The sequence below is a fragment of the Pseudorca crassidens genome, chromosome 10, assembly GCF_039906515.1.
Source record: "Pseudorca crassidens isolate mPseCra1 chromosome 10, mPseCra1.hap1, whole genome shotgun sequence".
NCBI classification, from domain to species: domain Eukaryota; kingdom Metazoa; phylum Chordata; class Mammalia; order Artiodactyla; family Delphinidae; genus Pseudorca; species Pseudorca crassidens.
The window spans coordinates 87,933,700-87,955,500 of NC_090305.1; the positions used below are offsets into that span (position 1 = coordinate 87,933,700).

The 21,801-nt window shown below is 43.0% G+C and overlaps 1 protein-coding gene across 20 annotated transcripts in view; it reads right to left on the reverse strand.

The window, feature by feature from the left end:
- The window catches only part of FOXP1 (forkhead box P1), a 596,348-nt gene that overhangs the window by 62,710 nt on the left and 511,837 nt on the right, over window positions 1-21,801 (reverse strand). For all 20 annotated transcript variants that reach the window (XM_067755193.1, XM_067755190.1, XM_067755188.1 and 17 more), the window contains one exon: window positions 20,543-20,747. In XM_067755193.1, coding sequence (XP_067611294.1) covers window positions 20,543-20,747 — 205 coding nt within the window. The remainder of the gene's footprint in view (window positions 1-20,542; window positions 20,748-21,801) is intronic.

Consider the following 21,801-nt stretch of genomic DNA (forward strand, 5'->3'; position numbering starts at 1 on the left):
TGTAAGCTGATTTTCCCTGCGGTAGTAACCAAGAGAATCATCTTTGAAGGAGAGGAAAAGCACAGACACCTCAGAGAACAGGGAACCCTCCTACACCGTTGGGAACGTAGACTGGTGTAGCCACTGAGGAACTCCATACTGGTTTTCCATGAGGAAAACCAGTATGGAGTTTCCTTAAAAAACTAAAAATAGAGTTACATATGGTCCAGCAACCCCACTCCTGGGCATATAGCTGAGGGAAACTCTAAGTCAAAAAAATACATGCACCCCAAGAGCCAAGACATCGAAGAAATCAAAGTGTCCATCAACAGATGAGAAGGATAAACTTCTTTCTTGTGTGGTATACGTACACAAAAAAGAATGAAATATTGTCATCTGCAGCAACATGGATAGACCTAGAGATTATCATACTAAGTGAACTAAGTCTGACAGAGAAAGGCAAATTTCATATGATATCATTTATATGTGGAATCTAAAAACAAAAATGATACAAATGAACTTATTTACAAAACAGAAACAGACTCACAGACATAGAAAACAAACTTACGGTTACCGAAGGGGAGAGGGAGGGGAGAGGACAAATTAGGAGTTTGGGATTGACATGCACACTACTATATATAAAATAAATAACCAACAAGGATCTCCTGTACAGCACAGGGAACTATATTCAATATCTTGTAATAAACTACAATGGAAAAGAATCTGAAGAAACAAGAAAAGCACAGACGCCTCGCTGTACCTCAATGCCAATTTTCTTTTCTCCTAAAGGCACGCCTCCAGCTTGTCCTGTGTCCTGACCTACGTTCTCACGTCTGCCTTCTAAGTCTCGTCCTATTTGTTTTTTCCCTTTTCCAAATTTGCCCTCTGTTTGTTTGCTCAATTTCTGATTCATCTGTAACAAAAGGTTACATCTGTGCCCATTAGGGTTTATAACTTCTCCCCTTGCCCCCCACCAATCAACCCCAAATTATAAATTGTATTCCATTTCACTAGCATCTTGTTTGATATATTAAGTTACGGAAGACTGTTGGGCATTCTCTAACGGCTCCAATTGATGGAATACATTTTTCTAAGCTTCAATGAGGTATAATTCGTATCCCATACAACTCATTCATTTGAAGTACATAATTCAGGGAATTCCCTGGCGGTTCGGTGCTTAGCGCCGTCCAGTGGTTAGCGTGGTCCTCGGCACTTTCACTGTGAGGGCCTGGGTTCAATTCCTGCCCGGGGAAGTAAGATACCGCAAGCCACAGGGTGCGGCCATAAATATATGAATAAAGTACATAACTCAATGGTGTATACAAAGTATATAATGCAATATTCACGGGGTTGTAAAACCACCACCACAGTGTAATGTTAGAACATTTTATATCACACCAAAAAGAAACCCTGGACCCACTAGCAGTCACTCCCCTAGTCCCTGCCAACCACTAATCGACCTTCTGTTTCCAGACGTTTGTCTATTCTGAACATTTCATACAAATGGAATCGCATAACATGTGGTCTTATGTGTCTGGCTTCTTTCACTTAACAACATGTTTTGGAGGTTCATCCACACTGTAGCATGTGTCAGTGCTTCATTTCCTTTTTTATGGCTGAATACTATTCCACTTCATGTATCTAACACATCTTGTTTATCCATTCATCTGCTGATCAACAGTTGGGAGGTTTCTACATTTTGGCTATTGTGAAGAGTGGTGATACGAAAATACAGGTACATGTACCTGTTTGAGTATAAGTTTTCAATAATTTGGGGTATATAACTAGGAATAGAATTGTTGGGTCATGTGGTCATTCCGTGGTTAACATATTAGCAGACTATTTCCAAAGCAGCTGCACTACTATTTTTTCAAAATAACTTTTGAAATCGCATTGTTTAAAATAAGTCTCGAAGTTTGATGGAGAGGGGCAGCACTGTTTGAGGGTTCCAATTTCTCCACATCCTTGCCAGCACGAGGTGTCTGTCTTCATCTTAGCCATCCCAGCGGATGTAAATTGGTACCTTTTTGTACTTTTGATCTGTGTTTGTTTAAAGATGAATGATGCAGAGCATCTTCTCATGTGCTTATTGGTCATCTGTGTGTCTTCTTTAGAGAAACGTCTATTCAGATCCTTTGCCCATTAAAAAACACTGGGTTCTTTTTATTGTGGACTGCAAACGTTTTTTTCATGCATATATTTTCTGCACGCAAGTCCATTATGAGATATATGATTTGCAAACACTGATTCCCATTTTGTGGACTGTCTTTTCAGTTTCTCGATGGTATGCTCTGAAGCACAAAAGTTTGAAATTTTGATTAAGTCCAATCTTTTTCTTTTCCCCCTTTGCTTCCCTGCGCTTTTGGTGTCGCATCTAAGAAACCACTGACTGAGCCAAACTAATAAAGACTTATTCCTATGTTCTCTTGCAAGAGCTTTAGCACTCACATTTAATCAATTTTGAGATAATTTCTGTATTTTGTGTGAGGTAGGTGTCCAACTTCATTCTTTTGCACGTTGTCCCAGCACCATTTGATGAAAAGACTGTTCTACTCCAGATGAATTGTGCTGTGTTGGCACCTTTGCCAAAAGCCAAATGAACATAAATGTAAAGATTGGAGGGGTTTTTTTTCTTTTCTCTCTCTCTCTTTTTTTTTTTGCTTCACTTTTGCTGGATTTCTTTTCCCCAGATGTACTACTCCCATTCTCAAAAGAATTTATACTCAAAATATAAAATAACTCTTGAAATCACATTGTTATAAAGTAAGTTTTGAAGTTTGATTGGGGGGGCAGCGATAAATTTTTAATAAAAATAAAACTTGAGCAACTGAACATTTTAAGGAATGAGTGCCGAGGGACAGTTTTTATTTTCCAGATCCTGTTGCTCCTTTGTGTGCTGAAAAGTCTTTTCAGAATGTACTTGGTGTATCTCTCTGCCTAACAAATAAATGGAGTGTAACTTACCCTTTTATTGAAGGTCAGTAATATTTCTCTATGGGGAGGGGTGGGTGCCAGGTGAATGAAAACCTCATTCTGCATTATAGATGCGCTAAAAACCAGGAACCTGCAAGTCATTTAACTGCCCTGCCCTCCAATTCCTCATTTGAAAACCAAAGGGGATCACACATGATGACCTGTGCTGCTTCTCCCAGTTGGGAACGCCTCCACCAAACTTCTACCAGTTATGCAGATGAGAGAGGGTGTGGCACAAATGACATACCTTGTTATTGACAAGATGAAGAAGGAGTAGGTGCTTAATGAGAATGGGTTAAAGGAATGAATGAGATCCACGCCCTTACCTCTGCTGGGGGGGTGGGCAGGAAGCTCTCTTCTTCTAAACCCTTCCCCACCCCCCGCAGATACATACACCAAAAAAATCACACCTAACCCCCTTTGCCCACTGGCCACCTGCCTCTTTCCCACCATGTTGGCTTTTCATCCATCCAGCCAACGTTAGTGCAATGCTGACCCTGAGGCAGGCAGCCAGGACACTAATGATGAACACCAGTTCTCTGACAAACCGCATCTGTGCCTGTCTCTGGCTCAAGTCTCTCCTTGTCTGTCTGTCTGCTTTCCAATTCTTTGGTCTCATGTCCATGCGCACACGCTTCTTTGTGCCCACCCCGTAACACTGTCAGCCGTGGAATCTTCCCCGCTCAGATTCATCACAGCCTATGATTTTGGTGACCAGGGGATGCTCATTCCTAGCCCAAAACACGAAACTATTCCAGATACCTCAGGTTTCCAGCAAGGTGTTCTCTTCAAACACAGTTTCAGGGCTACCCATTAATAAAAAGTACTTTCCACTAAACTGTGATCATAACAAGAGCACACGTCAGCGGAAGCCACTGCCGTTTTAAAACTTTTTCTTTCTTTTGCTTTAATTCTTTAACGACAACTTACACAAAAGCGATCCTACTTTCCTTCTTTCTCTTTTCTCTTTACTTTTTAGTTCTTATCACATCTCCCTGACTTCTACTTTGCTACCATAACCTACTCTCAGTAAGATTTTAAGTAACGTACCCAATTTCTTAGGTTTGAATATGGGAGCCTGAATTTGATTTCGAGTGATGAAGTGATAACTGAAAATAAAATATCATCAGACTTCAGATGCTTTTACACTAAATTTTCAAGAACGAATTGATATCAAGTGTTTCTGATATGTACAGTAAGTCTACTTGAATGAAACCAAACTAGTTGAGCTGGCTTTGGAACTTGATCACAGATGACCATATAAAAAAGAACAACGCAGATTCACAAGAGCAGAAGAGATGATTACTTATATATCGAGCACAATTTTCCATCTTAGAGTTTATTGTTTGAATACTTTTCATACTAGAGTATAACTCCTCAAAACCAGCCAGGAGCCAAATCCCAGTCTCTTGCAGTAAATAAAAGGACAGGTCAAGTTTCTTCAGGTGTTATACGGTAGCATCCGGGGGGCAAAGGTCCTACACTTGCCTTGGAAAAGTGCAAATGATACGTGGGAACAGGGGAAAGGGTGACTCAAGCATTGTGTCTTTTTTCCTGGTGCCTTTGTGAAAATGACCTTTCTCCTTTAACTTTCACTGAAAACACTTCAAGAAGCAAATGGGCTGCTTCTTTTATACTGAAGAGTTGGGACATGACTTTGGCCTTACATTTCCAGCACGCTGCCTTAATCTGTGCTCATTTCAGAAATACTCCATCCTTAGGTGTTTATTAATCAGGTTTCCAAAAGCAAGCTGGCAATCAGCTCTATAATCTCACCGCCAAGAGACGGGTGTTTTACTAAAGCCCATTAAAGGGCCTACTCTAGAGCAAGGAAAGATGGAGTCCTCTGCAAACTGGGAGATGCACACACATGCTTCTCCCTTTCCCTCTCCCACGCAGTGAATCCTTGACTCTCCTTCCCCAGAACATTCATCATCTCAATTTTCTGCTGCTTTTCAAATCATGTTTAATTAGAGGATTTCACATTCCCTTGTGATACGATATTCATGAGGAAAACTTGCAACTGGAGTGACTGTGAATTAGTCTGTTAAGTGCCAGATTTGTGCTTTTAAACAATGATGGAGATTATTGTTATTATCTGCTCTCAATATTGTGCCTCGAGACGTGAGGGCTACCTTAAGTAACTTCACATCTGAAATACAACCTATTAACTGTTTACGTCCGTTTTTTCCCCCCCCCGGAAATACAAATTATCCTGAAAGAAATACAGCGTCACCTTTCTACAACGGACCCCATTAGGGCATGGGCAACTAACGTGGTGAGCTGGGTGACTCTGAGTTACATAAAAATACCCTCGCTTTCGTAGTTATGGATTCACGCTCGGGTAGACTGGAAAACAATTTTGACATCAGATCTGTGACTTCTCAGGGGTAGCTTTTTATAAACCCTGTTTAAGTTAATCAGTTTCAAGAAAACGTAAAAACTTGTAATATGTATATGCAGGTATGGCAAACGTTGAAGATGGCAAGGGAATGACTCAAAGATTGTTGCGTGGGATAAAAGGATTAAAACTGTCTATAGGTAAGGATGCTCACTCTGCCTTTTTCCATTGCTAATCAAAGACTAATGCTTCTCAAATTCTCTTATAGCTGTAAATCACCTGGAGATCTTTTGAACATGCAGATTCTAATCCAGCAGTTCTAGGGTGGGACCCAAGACTACGCGTGTGTAGCACGCTCCCGGATAACGCTGCTGCTGTTGGACCCTGGAGCTCTAAGGAGCTTCAGAGTTCCCTGTTCCGGATCTGACCTAAAAGTGAGCGTACTTACAGAAACACACGTGAGCTGTCTTCTCTATTAACTGTGGGGTGAAAAGCAAACTGGGGATGGATAAATATGGAAAGCGGAGACACTGGGCAACCTCACCAAGCAACAGGTACAAACTCATGAAAACTCTCACTGGCCCAAAGTTATTTAAGAAGTATATGCAAGTCTTTTTTTTTTTTTTTTTTTAATATAATGAAACAGCTAAGACTAAAGGAAGTTAGCACCGGGAAGAGGCCATCATCTCCTGTTTCTATTCAGCAAACACCAGTTTCACATTAGCACGGATCTACTGAGTGACTTGGCCAGTGAACAGTGTTTGCCAGGTACTCTATGGATCAGTAGTACCCCGGAGTACACTGTTGAATCTGGGTTTGACAACAACTCAAAGCTTCACAGGTCCCAGACTCTAGGGCTGCCTTGGGTATCCTCTAAGCCTTCATGGCATCCCTGAACCTGGGAGGAGAGGATGTACGTGTGAATAAGTAGGATCTTGAATTAACTTTTTTAGGAAGGGGAGTGACGCACTTGGGCTTTTCTAGGAAACCAGGGGGTATCATGAAAGCAGGGTTTCAATCCACTTGGCATAGTACCATAGGCAGTCAAGGCCCCTCCTCAGTAAAGAGAGGGAAATCCTACCAAAACATCCCAATAGGTGATATACACGGACTCAACGGTGGCCCACACGATGTCAGGAAGAACAAGAATGCGTATTTCTACAAACCGGCAGATTTACTTTAATTTGTATTAGCCAAAAATATATCTAGCATCTGCAACTTCTGGTTTCACAGATATCATGTCTAAGGATGAGGCTTATTTTATTTAAATTAAAAATGACTCGATTTAAAGAAAATCATATAAATTACAATAGTCATCTAAGCAGATACGGCAAACCTCATGACAGTGGGGCACACATTCAAATGACGAAACTTTCAGAAAACAAAAGTGCGTGAAGGAGTCCTCAAGGAGAGGCAGTCTGTAACTGGGTTTACTTCCTGAGTCGACAGTGACCCAGTGGTTAAGTCTCTTTAATTTGAATTTTCAATAGGGAAGGAAGAGCCTCAGAATTATCCTTGACTGATGGGACAAAGACCCAGAAAAGCCACAAGAGCACAGGGCAGTGTGTCGGATGCTTCGAGGACTAGACCCTATCCTTTAGGACCAGGGAGCGTCCTATGTGTAGACTATCGATGGTAAATCAGCTGCTTCACCAATGGTAAGAACTTGAGGTTGGGGGCCATGATGACAGGTCATAAGTCTGGCAGTTACTCTCTTCACCATCCCCTCCAATCTGGCTCCACCTCCCTTTTCAGATTCACTGGGCAAAACATGCAATCTTGATTCTCAGAAGCCTGTGGCACAGCAAGACAACGGAGCAGAGAAGGAGAGGGGGAGTACCTGTGGGCTGGTCGGTGTGTTCTGATCCATCACCAACACAGAGCGGGTGATGACAAAGGCCGAATGCCTGTTTGCACGGTGACAAGTGAAGGGATACATAAAGGAAAAGGACAAGAAGAGGCAGAGGTCCAGCTTTTGTTTCTGACACCCATAAGGGCGATCGCTATGCTGAGGTTGTCAGTGAGAGTTTCCCACTGGCAGCATTAACACTGGGATCTTGTTAAGAAAACAGAATGCTTTCCAAAGAGGGGCTGTGAGCAACTGTGTCAATACAGACATAGGGACCACTAATCCAAAAGATATTAACACCATTAGGCAGGCATGCGCATTACGTCCATGCGAGTGTTTGCACTGGTGAGTCACAAGGTCTGTGTGGAACCCTGTCCATATGTTAGAGGAAACAACAAGACCCGGAAAACCAAAGAGCATAAATGAAAGTTCCAACACTAATTCTTCTCATTTAAGCCCTGCCCCTGACACTCTGTGGAAGTCAGCACAAGCATACTCCAGAACCAGAAGAATCACGTAACAGAAGCGTGAGGGCCAGATCAGGAAGCAGGAGGTGAAGGGACAAGGGACTTAGAGAAATAAAGTGGCTCAAAACCATTAGGCACTTGCATTTATGTCTCCTAAGAATTACTTCCTACTTTATGTCATTCCTTTTATGTCTCAGCAGTACAAGATGCTTCATTAATGGTCACTGGATTAAACTCTTCTCTGCCTTTGATTCAGCATTTTTGTTTGTTTGTTTTGGTTACTGGGGGGCTTTTTCTGGCCATGCCACATGGCACGTGTGATCTTAGGTCCCTGACCAGGGATCGAACCCGCACCACCTGCAGTGGAAGCGCGGAGTCTTAACCACTGGACCGCCAGGGAAGTCCCGCCGCATGTTTTACCAAACACCTACTTTGTGCTTAAGCATCGTGTTGGGTTCCTAGATCAGAGTCTATAAACTGGAATGCGTAAGAAGATCCGTGGGAGGGCGCTAGGATAATATTACCACTTCTGTATGCATGTGTTAATATTAGAGCTTTTGTATGAATAGATACTTGTGTACCTATGTGTATACATTTCTCACCTTCTTACTCTTTAATTTTTATACTACAGGTACTATATTAAGCATGTATATAATTGATTAAAAGTATCTTTAGTAGGGGTGCATACTCAAAAGTTCTAATATTCATGGGGTGACTAATCAAACACATTTGGAGGTCATTGGTATAGACTGTGACTAAGTTCTCATCCTCTCCAGAAGAGTTCTGCCCAATTCCCCAGTTGAGGGGAAAGAGAGAGAACTGAACAGACGGCTGGAACATAAAATTCTGTAATATTTGATCTGGGCCTTTGAGTATCAATTGAAGCTCAATGCTAAAAGGAATAGGATGAGAGAAGGCAGGTGACTAAAGCACAAAAAGCAATTTCATACATAAAAAAAAAAAAAACTTAGAAAGAGCCAGAGTACTTACAAATGATTTAAAGGCCAACATCAGTAAATTTTAAAATGAATTTTGTTCCATGAAATAGTTCACACTGGGTCACAGTCTCAAGACCTGTTCTCTTTGAAATGTTGAGTCTTGGCACTGGACCCAGACTGTCCGAAAGACTAGTGAATAATAGTTATCAAGATCCCTCCTCTGTCACTTTGAATCGGAGGAGGGGAAGAAGGCCATGGAGTCAGGACAGATGTTGGGAGGTCCTACAGCACTGGTTCTCAGAGTTCGGTCGCTGGGAACTTGTCAGGGATGCACATTCTTAGGCCTCACCCCAACTTACCGAATCAGAAACAGTACGACTAGGGTCCAGCAATCTGTCGTTTAGCCAGTCCTCCAGATGATTCTGATGCAAGCTAAAGACTGAGAATCAATGTAACCAGAAATCCACACTTTCCCTCCTGTTCGGAGCACATAAGTATCAATATCAACAAAGACCAACCAGGTACTTCTACAGCATCCGTGGCCAACGGGCAGCTCCTACTATTAACGAGTTCCTGAGCCTTATTAAATTCATAAATTCACTATGTTCTGAACACGCGGTCTCTGCAGTGAAATGCAGCACCGACCACATGCCAGGCTGGCTGTGCTAGATGACCGGGATGTGGCAATCGACAAGGGACACGGAACCTTTCCTTCCTGGAGTCCACTGCATCCAAAAATCTCACCTGATGCAAACGTGGGGGCTGTGTGGAACTACAGACGTGACGATATTCCACCAGTGCTCGTGTTTAACAAACGATACACGCCATCACATTTTGCCTATCTTCATATCACTGCATTATTTACACTGCGTTGGCAAGTGTCTGCCTCTGTGTTTGTCTCTCTAGACTGTGAGTTCCTTAAGGGAAAGACCTACGTTCGAGTCATCTTTTAATTCCCAGAATCTACAGAGTTATTAGTATGTAAATGCTCAATAAAGGCGGCTTGAATGAATAAATGACTTTAACAATAAACAAGTCATTAATATTTCATTAATTAAATCATCAATAATCATTTAATATCCACGGAGCACTGCCTGTGTGCCAGAGACTAAAATGTGTACGAACTCATTTCATCTATGAGGCCAGGCTTGGTAACAGACCCGTTTCACAGAGGGCGCACTGAGGCACACCAAGATGAAGTACGTGGAGTGGGCCGCCTGCCCTGGAATGCAGGCCATCCGGTTTGAGTCCACACTCCTAACCGCTAAACAACAAAGCCGCCCCCGCGCTAATCGAGGTAAGAGCCATGATCTAGCAAAACATGCCTCAAGGTCCTCTGCTTCTGCTGTGCCCTCCGCCTGGAGAGTTCTTCCCTGACTTCTTCATGTCTGTTCAAGGGTCACTTCCTCAGAGAGGCTTTGCCAAACCCATTTATCCAAACAGTGACCTTAGCCCCGCTCTTCCTGCTTCACTTTTTTTTTTTTCTTCAGATCTTAATTCTATCTGTCTTTTTTTTTTTTTTTTGGCGGTACGCGGGCCTCTCACTGTTGTGGCCTCTCCCGTTGCAGAGCACAGGCTCCGGACGCGCAGGCTCAGCGGCCATGGCTCACGGGCCCAGCCGCTCCGCGGCACGTGGGATCTTCCCGGACCGGGGCACAAACCCGTGTCCCCTGCATCGGCAGGCGGACTCTCAACCACTGCGCCACCAGGGAAGCCCCCTATCTGTCTTTTTATTACGTGATTATTTGTTTGTTCTATTTCTCTTCCACTGCAACATCAGCTCCACGGGGTCAGACTTTGTCAAGCTCATGGTTCTATCCCTCGAAGCCTAGGACACCTGGGACGGGGTTAGTGAAGTTTTGCAGAATAAGCGGACCTGCCTCAGTACTGTCTGGTGACTTCTGTCCTGCAAAGGCAGGCTTTTTTTTTGTTGAACTCTGGACAACTTCCCCATTTATCCTTGTTAAGTTTCTCTTACTTCTGTCTGTACAATCCTCTAATTTATTCAAACACTACTGGATTATTCCAGCTCTTGGTGTCATTTTTTTTTTTCTAATTAAAGTAAGCTGCCATTTATTTCTCACACTGATCTTTAACACGGAGACATCTTGTTCTCGTCGTAAATATGACTCATACGGAAAAATGTAAGTTGAATATAGGGGCTCATGTATACCAGAATGTTACCATCAATATTTCAGATATAAAAAAGGAGACATGAAGCCAGAGATGCCTGTCCAATTTGAAGGTCTATAAGTAATCATTTCAGTGGAGTTTTTTAGCCTTTTGGATGTATAACCTGAAATTCCACCAGATGACTAAAATAGCCCCTCTTGAAAGCAAATACCACATCATTTACACAAACACTTTAGGTTTCTCTTTCCTTTTGCCATAATACACCTTCAAACTCAACATTCACAGCCAGGATGTAAAATACACACACAGAACAGATCCTTCAAAGACAGACCTCAACATATTTTTTTTAAAAAAAGGAAAAAAAGAAAGAAAGAAAAAGAGAAAAAGAAAGAGAAAGGAAAGGAAGATCAACTTGCCATTTGACTGATTTCCCTGAAGACTATAAAAGGAATGAAATCTGAAGGTCATAAAAGTGTGCCCATTTGTTTAGGGAAGTCTTACAGGTAGTACAAATACATCAGCTACAGTTGCTATGGGGTCTGTTTGTTTACCAGATGAGAATCCAAGTAGTTACACAAAAGCAGAACAACATTTGGGGATATAAATGGAGAAGGCTTTGCCTTCTGGTAAAATTTCCAAAGTGCCTTTTAAAATGTTCCTGTTTTTCACCTTCTTCACTGGGAAATCTGTTTTCTAGATTCTCCCTTTTCAGTTCTAGCCCTCCAAGGAATGTCTTACTCTCAGATTTCTAAGGCTGGTAATGATTTGCTTTTCCTTTTCCCTTTCTCTTTTTTAAGATGTAAAGACTAAAACCACTAGCCCAGCCACCCAAACTGTACAATGAAAGTAAGTTCTCACAATACAAAAAGAGAGAGAGAGAGAGAGAGAGAGAGAGAGAGAGAGAGAGAGAGAAAAAACCAAAAACTGCAGAGTTTATAGACGAATTCTAGGACAGGCACGTCATACTTAAATTGAGTTAATTCACGAACAACCACCCAGAAAGGTGTGTGTGTATGTGTAAATGACTTTCTATGAACCAGGTATGTTTCACGGACCTGAATTATACCTGCTGGGTTAACCATTGGCTTCTAAAAAAATAAAAGGAGGGGGGGTTACGTGGGAAGGAAACCAGCAAGACTGTTCTACAATTTCTTAGTTGAGCGTGTGTGTGCACGTGTACGCGCGCGTGTACGCGATAACTCAGATCTGCCATTAAGCAAACTGCACCACAGAGGCCGCTGGGAGTGGAGGGCTTCTCTTCACACTACACTGACCACGGTACCCACCAGGCACAGCCCCGGCGCCTTTCTGTGAATGGGACACACTGCCATATGGACGAAGACACTGAACAAGCTGTACAAGTCCTGGCGACATGTGCCCAGGGGACTGTCCCGTAGTCACACCACCTGGGCTGTGGCAATTGTGCTCTGTCTGTGCAGAGGCACGGAGGAGCCCAGCAGGATGTTATTTCTGAGTACACACAAAAAGGAAAATTACAGTTAGGAGAATTCTCTGGCTAGCGTATCTGTTGCTCAATTCCCGAAATAGTTTCCCAGAGGAACGGTTATCTGCTTTATTCACACAGGCAGAAATGACAAGCTGGAACACATATTAACAATTTCCCTTTGTGAGCTTCCACTATTGTTTTAATGAGGAGAATATGCTTTGTAATATACTTGGGCCTTGACGGATCACAAAGCGGGGTGGAAGAAAGAAAGTGAGGACGGCCGTGCACGTGTGGCCGCTCACTTGTATCGCCCGAGCGAGCAGGTCTGCACAGTGGTGCCTCCCTTGGAAAGGGCCGCAGAGCCAGGCTGCCAGGTGGCCCTGGTGCAAAATGGCATCTTGTTAAATCTTGAAAAAGGACGTGCCTTCCATTTCAGCCTCTCGGATAGGTTCCTCCTCACTGGGCCCCATCGCTGGCTGAAAAACACGGGACTCCTAGCTGTCACTGAAGCGAGAAGGCCACTAGGAGTTTTCCAAGTCACACAGCGTTCCGCTGACCCTTGGCCTCCCTTCCCACTTTTGCATGGATCCACAGCCACCAGAGAAAATGTTCTATTCAGTTGGTCCAAGGGGTAAAGTGTACATTTCAACCAGACTCTCTTACAGGTAAAAGGGCAAAAGCCAGTACAACAGGCTATGCCATCAGAGCTCCCCAAAGACGGGTCCTCACCGTTCTTCTGTCGTGCGCTTTCCTTTCCACCCTTGGTATGGAATAAACGTTAAGAAAGCTAACGTATATTAGGTGTTTCCACACAAGCGCGAGCACCTATGGAATACCTGGGTGCCCACCAAGGGAGAGGGTGGGAAAAACCCTATCGGCAAGAGCAACTCATCAGAAAAGAATGACTAACCTCCATGATGAAAGAAAATGGGGGTTCAAAGCTGATTTTTCATGAGAAATCTGGGACATTGGACATGAAATGGCCCATGGTTGAGATTCATATTAGGCATATCCCAAGGGAGAAGAAAAATGAAAATCAACCGAATTTAAGAGAAACTTGTAAAACAAATGTGACTCTCCAAACCCATGATGTCATTTTATTGGAAAGTATTTATCATTTAAACACAATAAATAGAAAAAGATTTATAGGGTCTAATGATGCTGTGCTATGGTAAAAGGCATTTTATTGAGATAAGACATAACAGCTGTCTGAAAATAACAGTTGGGTTTTTCTTTTCATCACCCCATGAAGGGAACAGTCAAGAAAATCCATAAATTGATCCCCCAGGATGTGGCAGTATTTTCAAGGTGTGCTCCCTTTGCCCTCCCTGAATGTGTGGAATGACGGGAGGTGACACGGCACCATGGCACACTACCCTAAGAGAAGCTTTCCTTCTACTTCTAAAACCCAGAAGCAACTGGTTTCAAGCAGAAAGAGGAAACTGATCACAGCTCTTCTAAACGCGATGATCGCCACACACCCAGTAGCACTTTGGGGCATGAAATGTTGATATGTCCCCAGGAGCGTCTTTCTGACATAAGCAGGGACAGTTTTATCCTAAACAGGCGACTTCCCTTGCAGATACACGTGGGGCAGCCGACGCTGCCAAGGGTCTGCTTTGGGGCAGAAAGCAGCACCTGAGTGTAGGCCTCTGCTATTGGCTGCACCCCTGTCTCTTTCTTGTCCCTACAACACCTGACAGGACATGCCCCGCCTGCTTTCTATATTCTCCACTTCTCATCACCTGTGTGCAGCGACCTGCCTTCCCTCTTCGCAAAAAGATGCGGCGGGGGAGAAGAACGGGCCGCAGAGAAACGCGTGGGGCTTCTCCCTAATTATGGCCCAACCTTGGATGGTTACGGTCTGGTTCTGATCCCCAAGCTCTATCCCCTGGAGGCTGTAACCCAGAGTCTGGGGAGGAGTCCAGGTGGTTCTGATGAGCAGAGTGGTTCCCATCTGGGAACCAGCAGAACGTGGCAGCCACTGCAAGGACTTTAGGCTCGGGGGCACCCTGGTTCCAGTCCCTGCCTGGTCCCTAACTAGCTGGTTGGCTCATGCAAGTTATAAATGTCCTCTGGGCCCAACACTACCTGTACAAAGAGAACAGGATCCCACAGGGTTGTCGTGAGGATACAATGGGAAAATCACTATTAACGCTTCTGTCGAGTCCTTTATGCATTGTGACTGGCACAAAGTAATAGTTCAATAAAAGTTAGCTGCCTGATCATCACCATCATATGCCAGCTTCTGATTCCTTCCAGCAGTAGCAGTACCTGTACCCTGTTGGCTCACACCGGAATGGCAAACCACTGGTTCTGTGGACTGAACGTGTCTGGGAGCATCATCAAAATGTGGGGGGGAAACTCTGTTCTTTCCAGCAGCGCCCACACCCAAGTCATGAGCATGCTAACCTGCAGTGCTTCTCAAGCTTGAATGGGCATGTCAAGGCCCCGGGGACTGGGTTAAAATGCAGACCCTGATTCAGAAGATCCAAGGTGGGGCCTGAGAGTCTGCATTTCTAACGAGCCCCCACGTGGCGCTGAAGTTGCTGATCTACAGGCTTCGAGGAGCAAGAATCTAGGGTAGGCACGACAAACAGAAAATTCCCACACCCCATCTCAGACCAATGGAATCTTCACAGGAGAGGCCTAGGAAGCAGTTATGTTTTAACAAATACCTGTGACATTATCATCAGGCAATCTGGGAAACACTGGTCTGATGGTTAACGCTGGAGTCGGCCAGCTTTTTCTGTAAATGGCCAGATGGTAAATGTTTTACTCTTGGTGGGCTATATGCTTTCTGCTGTGACTACTCAAGCCAGCCATTTTTTTTTTTTAAAAACATCTTTATTGGAGTATAATTGCTTTACGATGGTGTGCAAGCCAGCCATTGTAGTGTGAAAGCAGCCATAGACTTTGTGTAAATGAATAAGCCTCACTGTGTTCCAATAAAACTTTATTTACAAAATAAGAAGTGGGCCGGTAGGCCATAATTTGCTGACCTGTGTAATAGATCAAACGCCTCAACCTATATGGGCAAGAAGTAGCAGTGAGAATTCTGAGGACAATTTGGGACAACGTGACTGCAGGTTCTCCAAAAGAATCTAACAGGGAGGGAAGATTTGGGGTCGCTAGTTTGCTCCAGTGCTTCGAATCAAAAGAAATACAAAAGAAATGATCTGATTTTCAAACTACAAAAAAAAAAAAAAAAAAAAGGTTGAAATGAGGAAGACCTATTCAGAGTCACAGGACCTAGAGCTTACTACTTAAATTTCTGGCTCCAGAGGCCCTAAATATGAATATGAAAATATGCAAAAGCTAAATGCTTGTGTAACCAGAAGAGTTCTGAAACCCAGCTTCTAGAATGTTAGTGAGGAAACCAAGAGCACCAATATTTATTCATCAACAGAGGATTTAGTTAAAAAAAAAAAAAAGAAAAGAAAGAAAGGGAAACGAAACACCTAGCATGTCCACGACTCAGAGTCCCTTGCCTTTTGAAAACAGAAGGGCTGGTCAACACAAATGTTATTGTTATATAGTCAAATCCACGGCAATATGTCAAGAGGCCACAAATCAAAAACAGAGACTGTGAATCAAGTGAAACTGTCTGAAAGTCCACGAGCCAAGCAAAAACCTTCAGGGGTTATTTGAAGGCAGCTGCCAGCTGGGAAGTGTGGAAATCGCAAGCAATTGGAATACACAGGGCTGTGTCAACAGATGAGAAGGAAAAGGAAGGTAACTTGCGGGGACAGAAGGCAGGTTAGGCCTGAGAGAGAGAGAGAGAGAGAGAGAGAGAGAGAGAGAGAGAGAGAGAGGTGCCCTACGTGGGTCACCTGATTCTGAGAATATGACAGCCTCAAAGCAAGAAGAGGCTGCACAACCTGGGACCTCTCCAGAGTTTAAAGAAACCTTTCACCAAATGCTTAAGGAAAACCTTGGAACAAATATTTAGAAGAGCTATGCATCTGAGACACATTCAAGTTATAAAACATCTACTAATGGTGGCTGAACTAAAAGCAAAAAGCTGGGGAGGATCAGAAAAAAGGCCTATCTCTGACATGGACTACAGAAGGACAGCTGAAACAGAATAGAGACCAGATGATGTGTTCAATGAGGAAACGCAAGATTTATAAGGCAGGAAGGAAAGTCAGGATACACTGAAAGGAGGGAGAGGCTTGTTTTGCATCTGCCTGTGTGCAAATCCTGCATGGGGTCCATTTTTGTTCTTTATGTGCCATTTCAGACCGTAAATGATTTACATTCTGCAAATCCTCTCCACCCACCCTCCCTTCGCGAGACGCCTAGGAACTATCTGTATCCACCTTAACAGAGGGAACTCTAGGATCTTAAGTCAATACACGTGTTGTTGAATTGAATTTTCAAAATTTCTTTTAGGAGCACTGATTTTAGTTTGTCATAATTAAGTGTTCACTTCTATACTGAATGGAATCTCTAAGTGCTGTTTTATGAAGTAAAAGAGAGACTTGAATTTCAATCTCGGCTATGCCACTAACGAGTTCTGTGACCCCAGGTCACTTATTTAAATCTTGATGGTTCAACTTCCTCACCTGTAAAATGGGTATAATAAACCCTGCTGTTTCCCAGCAGTCACGTGGCTAAAATGAGACATCCCTCCAAAGGTAAGAGTTTAGCCAGCTGCTTGGCACAGAGAAAAAAATGGATTAAATGAGAGTTCCCTGCCCTTTCCCTAGTGCACCATGATATAATGTGATAGAATTTTAATTCAGGCAATTACTTAAGTAGTAATTGCTATTTGTATTTACATAGCTGCTTTGATCCTAGAAGCTCAAAGGGCTTTACTAAATTTAGCATTTTAATAAATGTTTCATTTGCACACCGTTGATTTTGTTTACCCACACCAAAACTTGGAATTTCCTAAAGCAAGATAGTCAGACGAGTTACGGAAACGAGATAGTTATCTTCGTGTTTACAGGTATCCCGGGGTCGGAGTTTTGTCTATTTACCAAAGAAGTCATGACGCCCTGGTCCTGTGGAATTAAATGACAGTAAGAGGTATGAATGTGCCTGCTTCCCTCTGTAGCTCTCTTTAGCTCCTGCCTTTTGAACTTCATTCCCACCACGCTTCTCTCAGGCCCTGACAACAGAGGTAGGTTTATCGCGCCAATGAATATATACATACTACAGGTATATATAATATATATATAAAATCAGCACAATAAACATTCATTAAATTCTCAGGAGGAAATCAAAGCACGAAGCATGGCGCCAGTGCCGAATTCTAACGACGCGGAAGGTCCGTGACTGCACAGGGACAGGATCTTAACAAGCCCTGATGTGAGCGTTGGCAACTGCCTCGCAAATCACATGGGCCGCTCCTCCCCTGACGGTGCTGAATATTGATACATGTCTCTACCCTGCGCAACGGGGAAGTGGGTTTCTACTGGCAATCTTTACCAAAGTGTGTTTTTTTTTTCCCTTCTCTACACTCAAGGGTTTACCCTGAATGATTTAATTATAATTTTCCTTGTGTAAGACAAATTAAAGAGGAGAGTAGGAGTGTCGGGCCAAGCACATGATTTATCTCCTGAACAGATTGCAGCTCACCAAACCCCAGAGCTGCTGCTGCGGCGGCGGCTCATGGGAGCCCGGAGGATGCAAGGGGGCGGGGGAGGTCTTCCACATGGCATGGAAACACGCGGCCCAGTCGTGATCGGGAGACGACTCGCAACTTGAGAAACACACCAAAACTCTCATGATATCACCGTGGCCGGATGAATTTTTACACAGAGCACTCCGCAAGTCCTTTCAGAAAGAATCCTTAAAGCTGGTAACCTACGCTACAGGTCCAGGAGCACCGGGGGTGGGATGTGGTGGGGAATATCACGTAGAAATCAAGGGAGAGCTTCGAAAGAGATCCATTTCACAAATGCCCTTGGTGAGTAAGGGATGAAACTTCTCCAAGGGACTCCTGAGACAAATGACAACTCACTGTGTAAGTGAGAACATATTTCGATAGTGACAGCTTTTTTTTTTTTTTTAACCATCTTCCTCTATTTCAACAGTAATATCACACGAGATTTTAAAATAAACCCTCAGAGGGTAAAAACACTCATTATAAGTCCTTATATACAAAGCTGGCTAACTAATAATTGAATTTCTAGTGATCAATTTTTTAAGTTGGTTAAGTTTCTGACATATCTTTAACCTAAGGTACTCATTTGCCAAATCTGCTACGTTCGGTTAAAATGTGCTGACTAGAATCTGTTTTAAGCCAGCCATGCCTAGGAACCTCCCAGGTAACAGAACCTGAGAGGTCCAAGAGGTTAAGCACGTAGCATATAATTTCATAGCTGCTGCTTCTTTGCGTGAACAGTTGGAAAAGTCAGCCTGTTTTTACATCCAGATTAAGGTTCAGTGGAATCTAAATACTTTTCTGATCCTTATGCGAATGCTGGCAGGTAGTATAAATGAAGATTAAGCCCAACTTTTGTGCAGACACATAGGGACCATAAAACGAGAAATCCAACAAACTGATTCTCCTAGAATTAGACTGCCTCTGAGATCCATTTACTTTCGAATGCACCTTAAGACATGAAAAGGGCTATTCTTCTCCTATTCGCCTCCTTGCTAATCTACTACCTGACTCCAGATACATAACCTTTTAGAATGAAACTGAGCATGGTGCATCTAAACAGGGAGAGCTTTCTGTGTCACAGGAAATCTGTGCAGGCTCCACAATGGCTGACAAGATTACAACAAATACCTTAAGTGCATCAGTTGGCATTTTTCAGCGTATGGCCTCCTGCTCTGCCTATGGATAAAGATGTAATTCGATCCCTCTGCAGTCAACGAACAGCATCAACCTCAGGATACCAAAGGCAAGTAGAGCAAAGGACAACAGCCTAGAACCTTTTCTTCAAAAGCTATCTAAGGTCTAGTTTGTTTGTTTGTTTACTTACAAAGGCATTCTAAGAGATTATAAAGCGAGCGCTAAGATTGGTCTCCAGACATCTAAATCTATGCTCACTAGAAACAAAAGAAGCCACATTTGGTCCAATGGCTCCAAATGAATTCTTACTGCCCACCATTCTGTTTTTCAAGCTCTTCTAAACCAGTAAGTTATAAGCGTCTTTTAGTCCTTCTGTGTCTGCCACAGAAACTCCAAAGTGATTTTAAAAGGACAGTTGCAAGTTTTGGCTAAAACATATATAATCTCATCTCTGGAAACCTCTCATGGTTTTTACGGTGGAATGTGATACACACAAACATTCGTACACTGTTTTCTGTGTTTACTAAGCTCTAAATGGATAAAATGTTACTGGTATAAAGTTACACATCTAATTAAATCAGTGGGCTTCCTAAGGTTCAATATTTCAAGAAATACATGAAATTATACGTGTAACTGCTTAAGTGAAAAATAAAATTCAAAATTCTTTCACTGGGTCACTTTTATTAAAACAACCAAAATAATCTGGTTTTCCTGATGGAAGTGACACTTACTATCACCTATTACTTTTGAGGTTTCTTTCCTTCTGTGGGTGGACACCCTGCATATGAAATACACAGGAAACAGTTTAAAAACAGTAAACTGAAAAAAAAGGTTTTATATATACTTTCTACTTTGGAAAAGCACTGAACAGTGGAATTAGTAGTTCTGCGTGCTAAGGTATACTAACATGGATTCACAGCTTCCTTTTCTTAGAGCTGACTTCTCACATGATATATCTGGGACCTCCCAGTCAACCTCAGCTTCAAGTAACATCCAAGTGAAGCTCCGGGCAATTAAAAAATATAAAGTCTTAACTTCCAAACAGGAAGACAGAAATTGAGTCAATGCTACCATATGTCCCATGAGCAGGAGAAAGTGGCTGTGTATGCTTGTGTGTGTATACATGTGGACCCCTTCCATCTCTCCATCCCTCAAACCTTCACTGACGGTTTCAAAAAAAAAAGGCCAAGTACCCTGGGGACACGATGATGAATAAGATGGGCTCCCTGCCTTCAAGGAGGGCAGTGCCGAGTAGTGTGCGTTCTACCTTTTCTCAAACCATGATTCAACACAGCCTACAGCAGCCAACGCTATTCCCTTCGAAGACGTTTAAAGCCAAGGAAATCAGCTCGTACGGAGCGGGCACTTGGCAGAAGGAGTAGGTCTGGAAGCGTGGAAATCCGACCCATCCGATGAGAGACCAGAAGACTCTGCCTGAGTTCCTAAGCTCAGGTTCGATCTACATAAGTGCTAATTCCATGTTGAAAAGGTGACAAGAATCAGATGCTTCACACCCACACCACACCGAATACAATCTGAAGTAATTATATGCACACTCCAGTCACATGGATCCAATTAGAGATCCCCAAGATATGGCAAGGCCCGGCCACCCACCCCTCCGCGTCAAAGACAGCTTTGGACACGTCTCAGATGGGCGTTCCTACCTTTCCCTTTTGGGAGTGTGGACTGACAGCTGTCCGTTGGTAGAGGCATGTGGGTTCATTATTAAGGAGGTCTTGGAAGGTGCAGAGGAAGAGACGCATGTCGTGGTCAGATCCAAACTGCTGTGATTGTTGCCCGTGGTTTCTTCTGTCGTATGAGCACTTGTCACTTCTTTCCAGAGCTGCTGCAGTTCTGTTGGAATCATGCCTGAAACAAACAAATTGGATAATTAAATCAATTAACAGCTAATTCCGTCCTCTTCAAACAGTAATTAAATCAGAGAGTCAGTAAACAAAGCCTAGTGTTGGGGGGAAGCGGGTTTGGTGCGCTCAGTTTTTTTTCCTTCCCTCTCAACTAAGGCAAATACGGTAGGAACGAACGTGTCCTCCCCCTGAAGTGCCCTCATCACACGTAAAAGACACCCGTGAAAAGGATTCAAAACACAGCTACTTCTTGCGAGGACTGTATGCCTCCATCCAAACTGTTGTTTCTAAATCGCCGGGGCGGGGGGGGGGGGTGGGGGGTGGGAAATGCAGATACATGTTACTGTAGTTTTAGACACAAAGAAGGGCTCAAAATAAATTTGTTCAACTATACTATTATGACAACACGAGCCACAAAATGAATAATTTTTGTGCTTAAGCCTTAAATGATGACAAATAGCTCTGTTATTAAATACAGTTTTTATTAATCACTTTTAGACATAAATTATGAATTCATATTGTCTTCCTGAAATGCTTTTCAACTTTTAACAGTCAAATTGATTATACTATGATTATTTCATTAACACACCTATCTTCCTCATTAATTTTGGTTTCTTGTACCACATGCTTAATTGATGGATGTGTCTACCGAAAAACTGTATAACTTTTTATACAAGTAACACTATTATTACTGTCATTTCTTAGATCCATGCTAATGAACCATTGCAGAATGAAATGAAAACGTGAAAGAAACTTGGAGCAGTAAAGTTCTCTTGTTTTTAAGGGGGTCAGAATGGACATGGGTCTCAGGCAGTAAGTGTCAACTTGCTTTTTTTTTTCCCCCAAGAAGAGATACAATCAGGATGCCAATCTCACTATTGTGGGCCTGCAGCCTTTATTCTGGGGGCATGCCTCTGCAGCTCAGGATTTCCAAATCCTACCTCAAGGCATATTCTAGTGCGTACACACAGAGCAGAAAAATATTCTGAACGGCAACCGACAAAAACAACAACCTAGGAGGACAACCTGGAAGAGATCACAGCCCCTGGACATCCCCA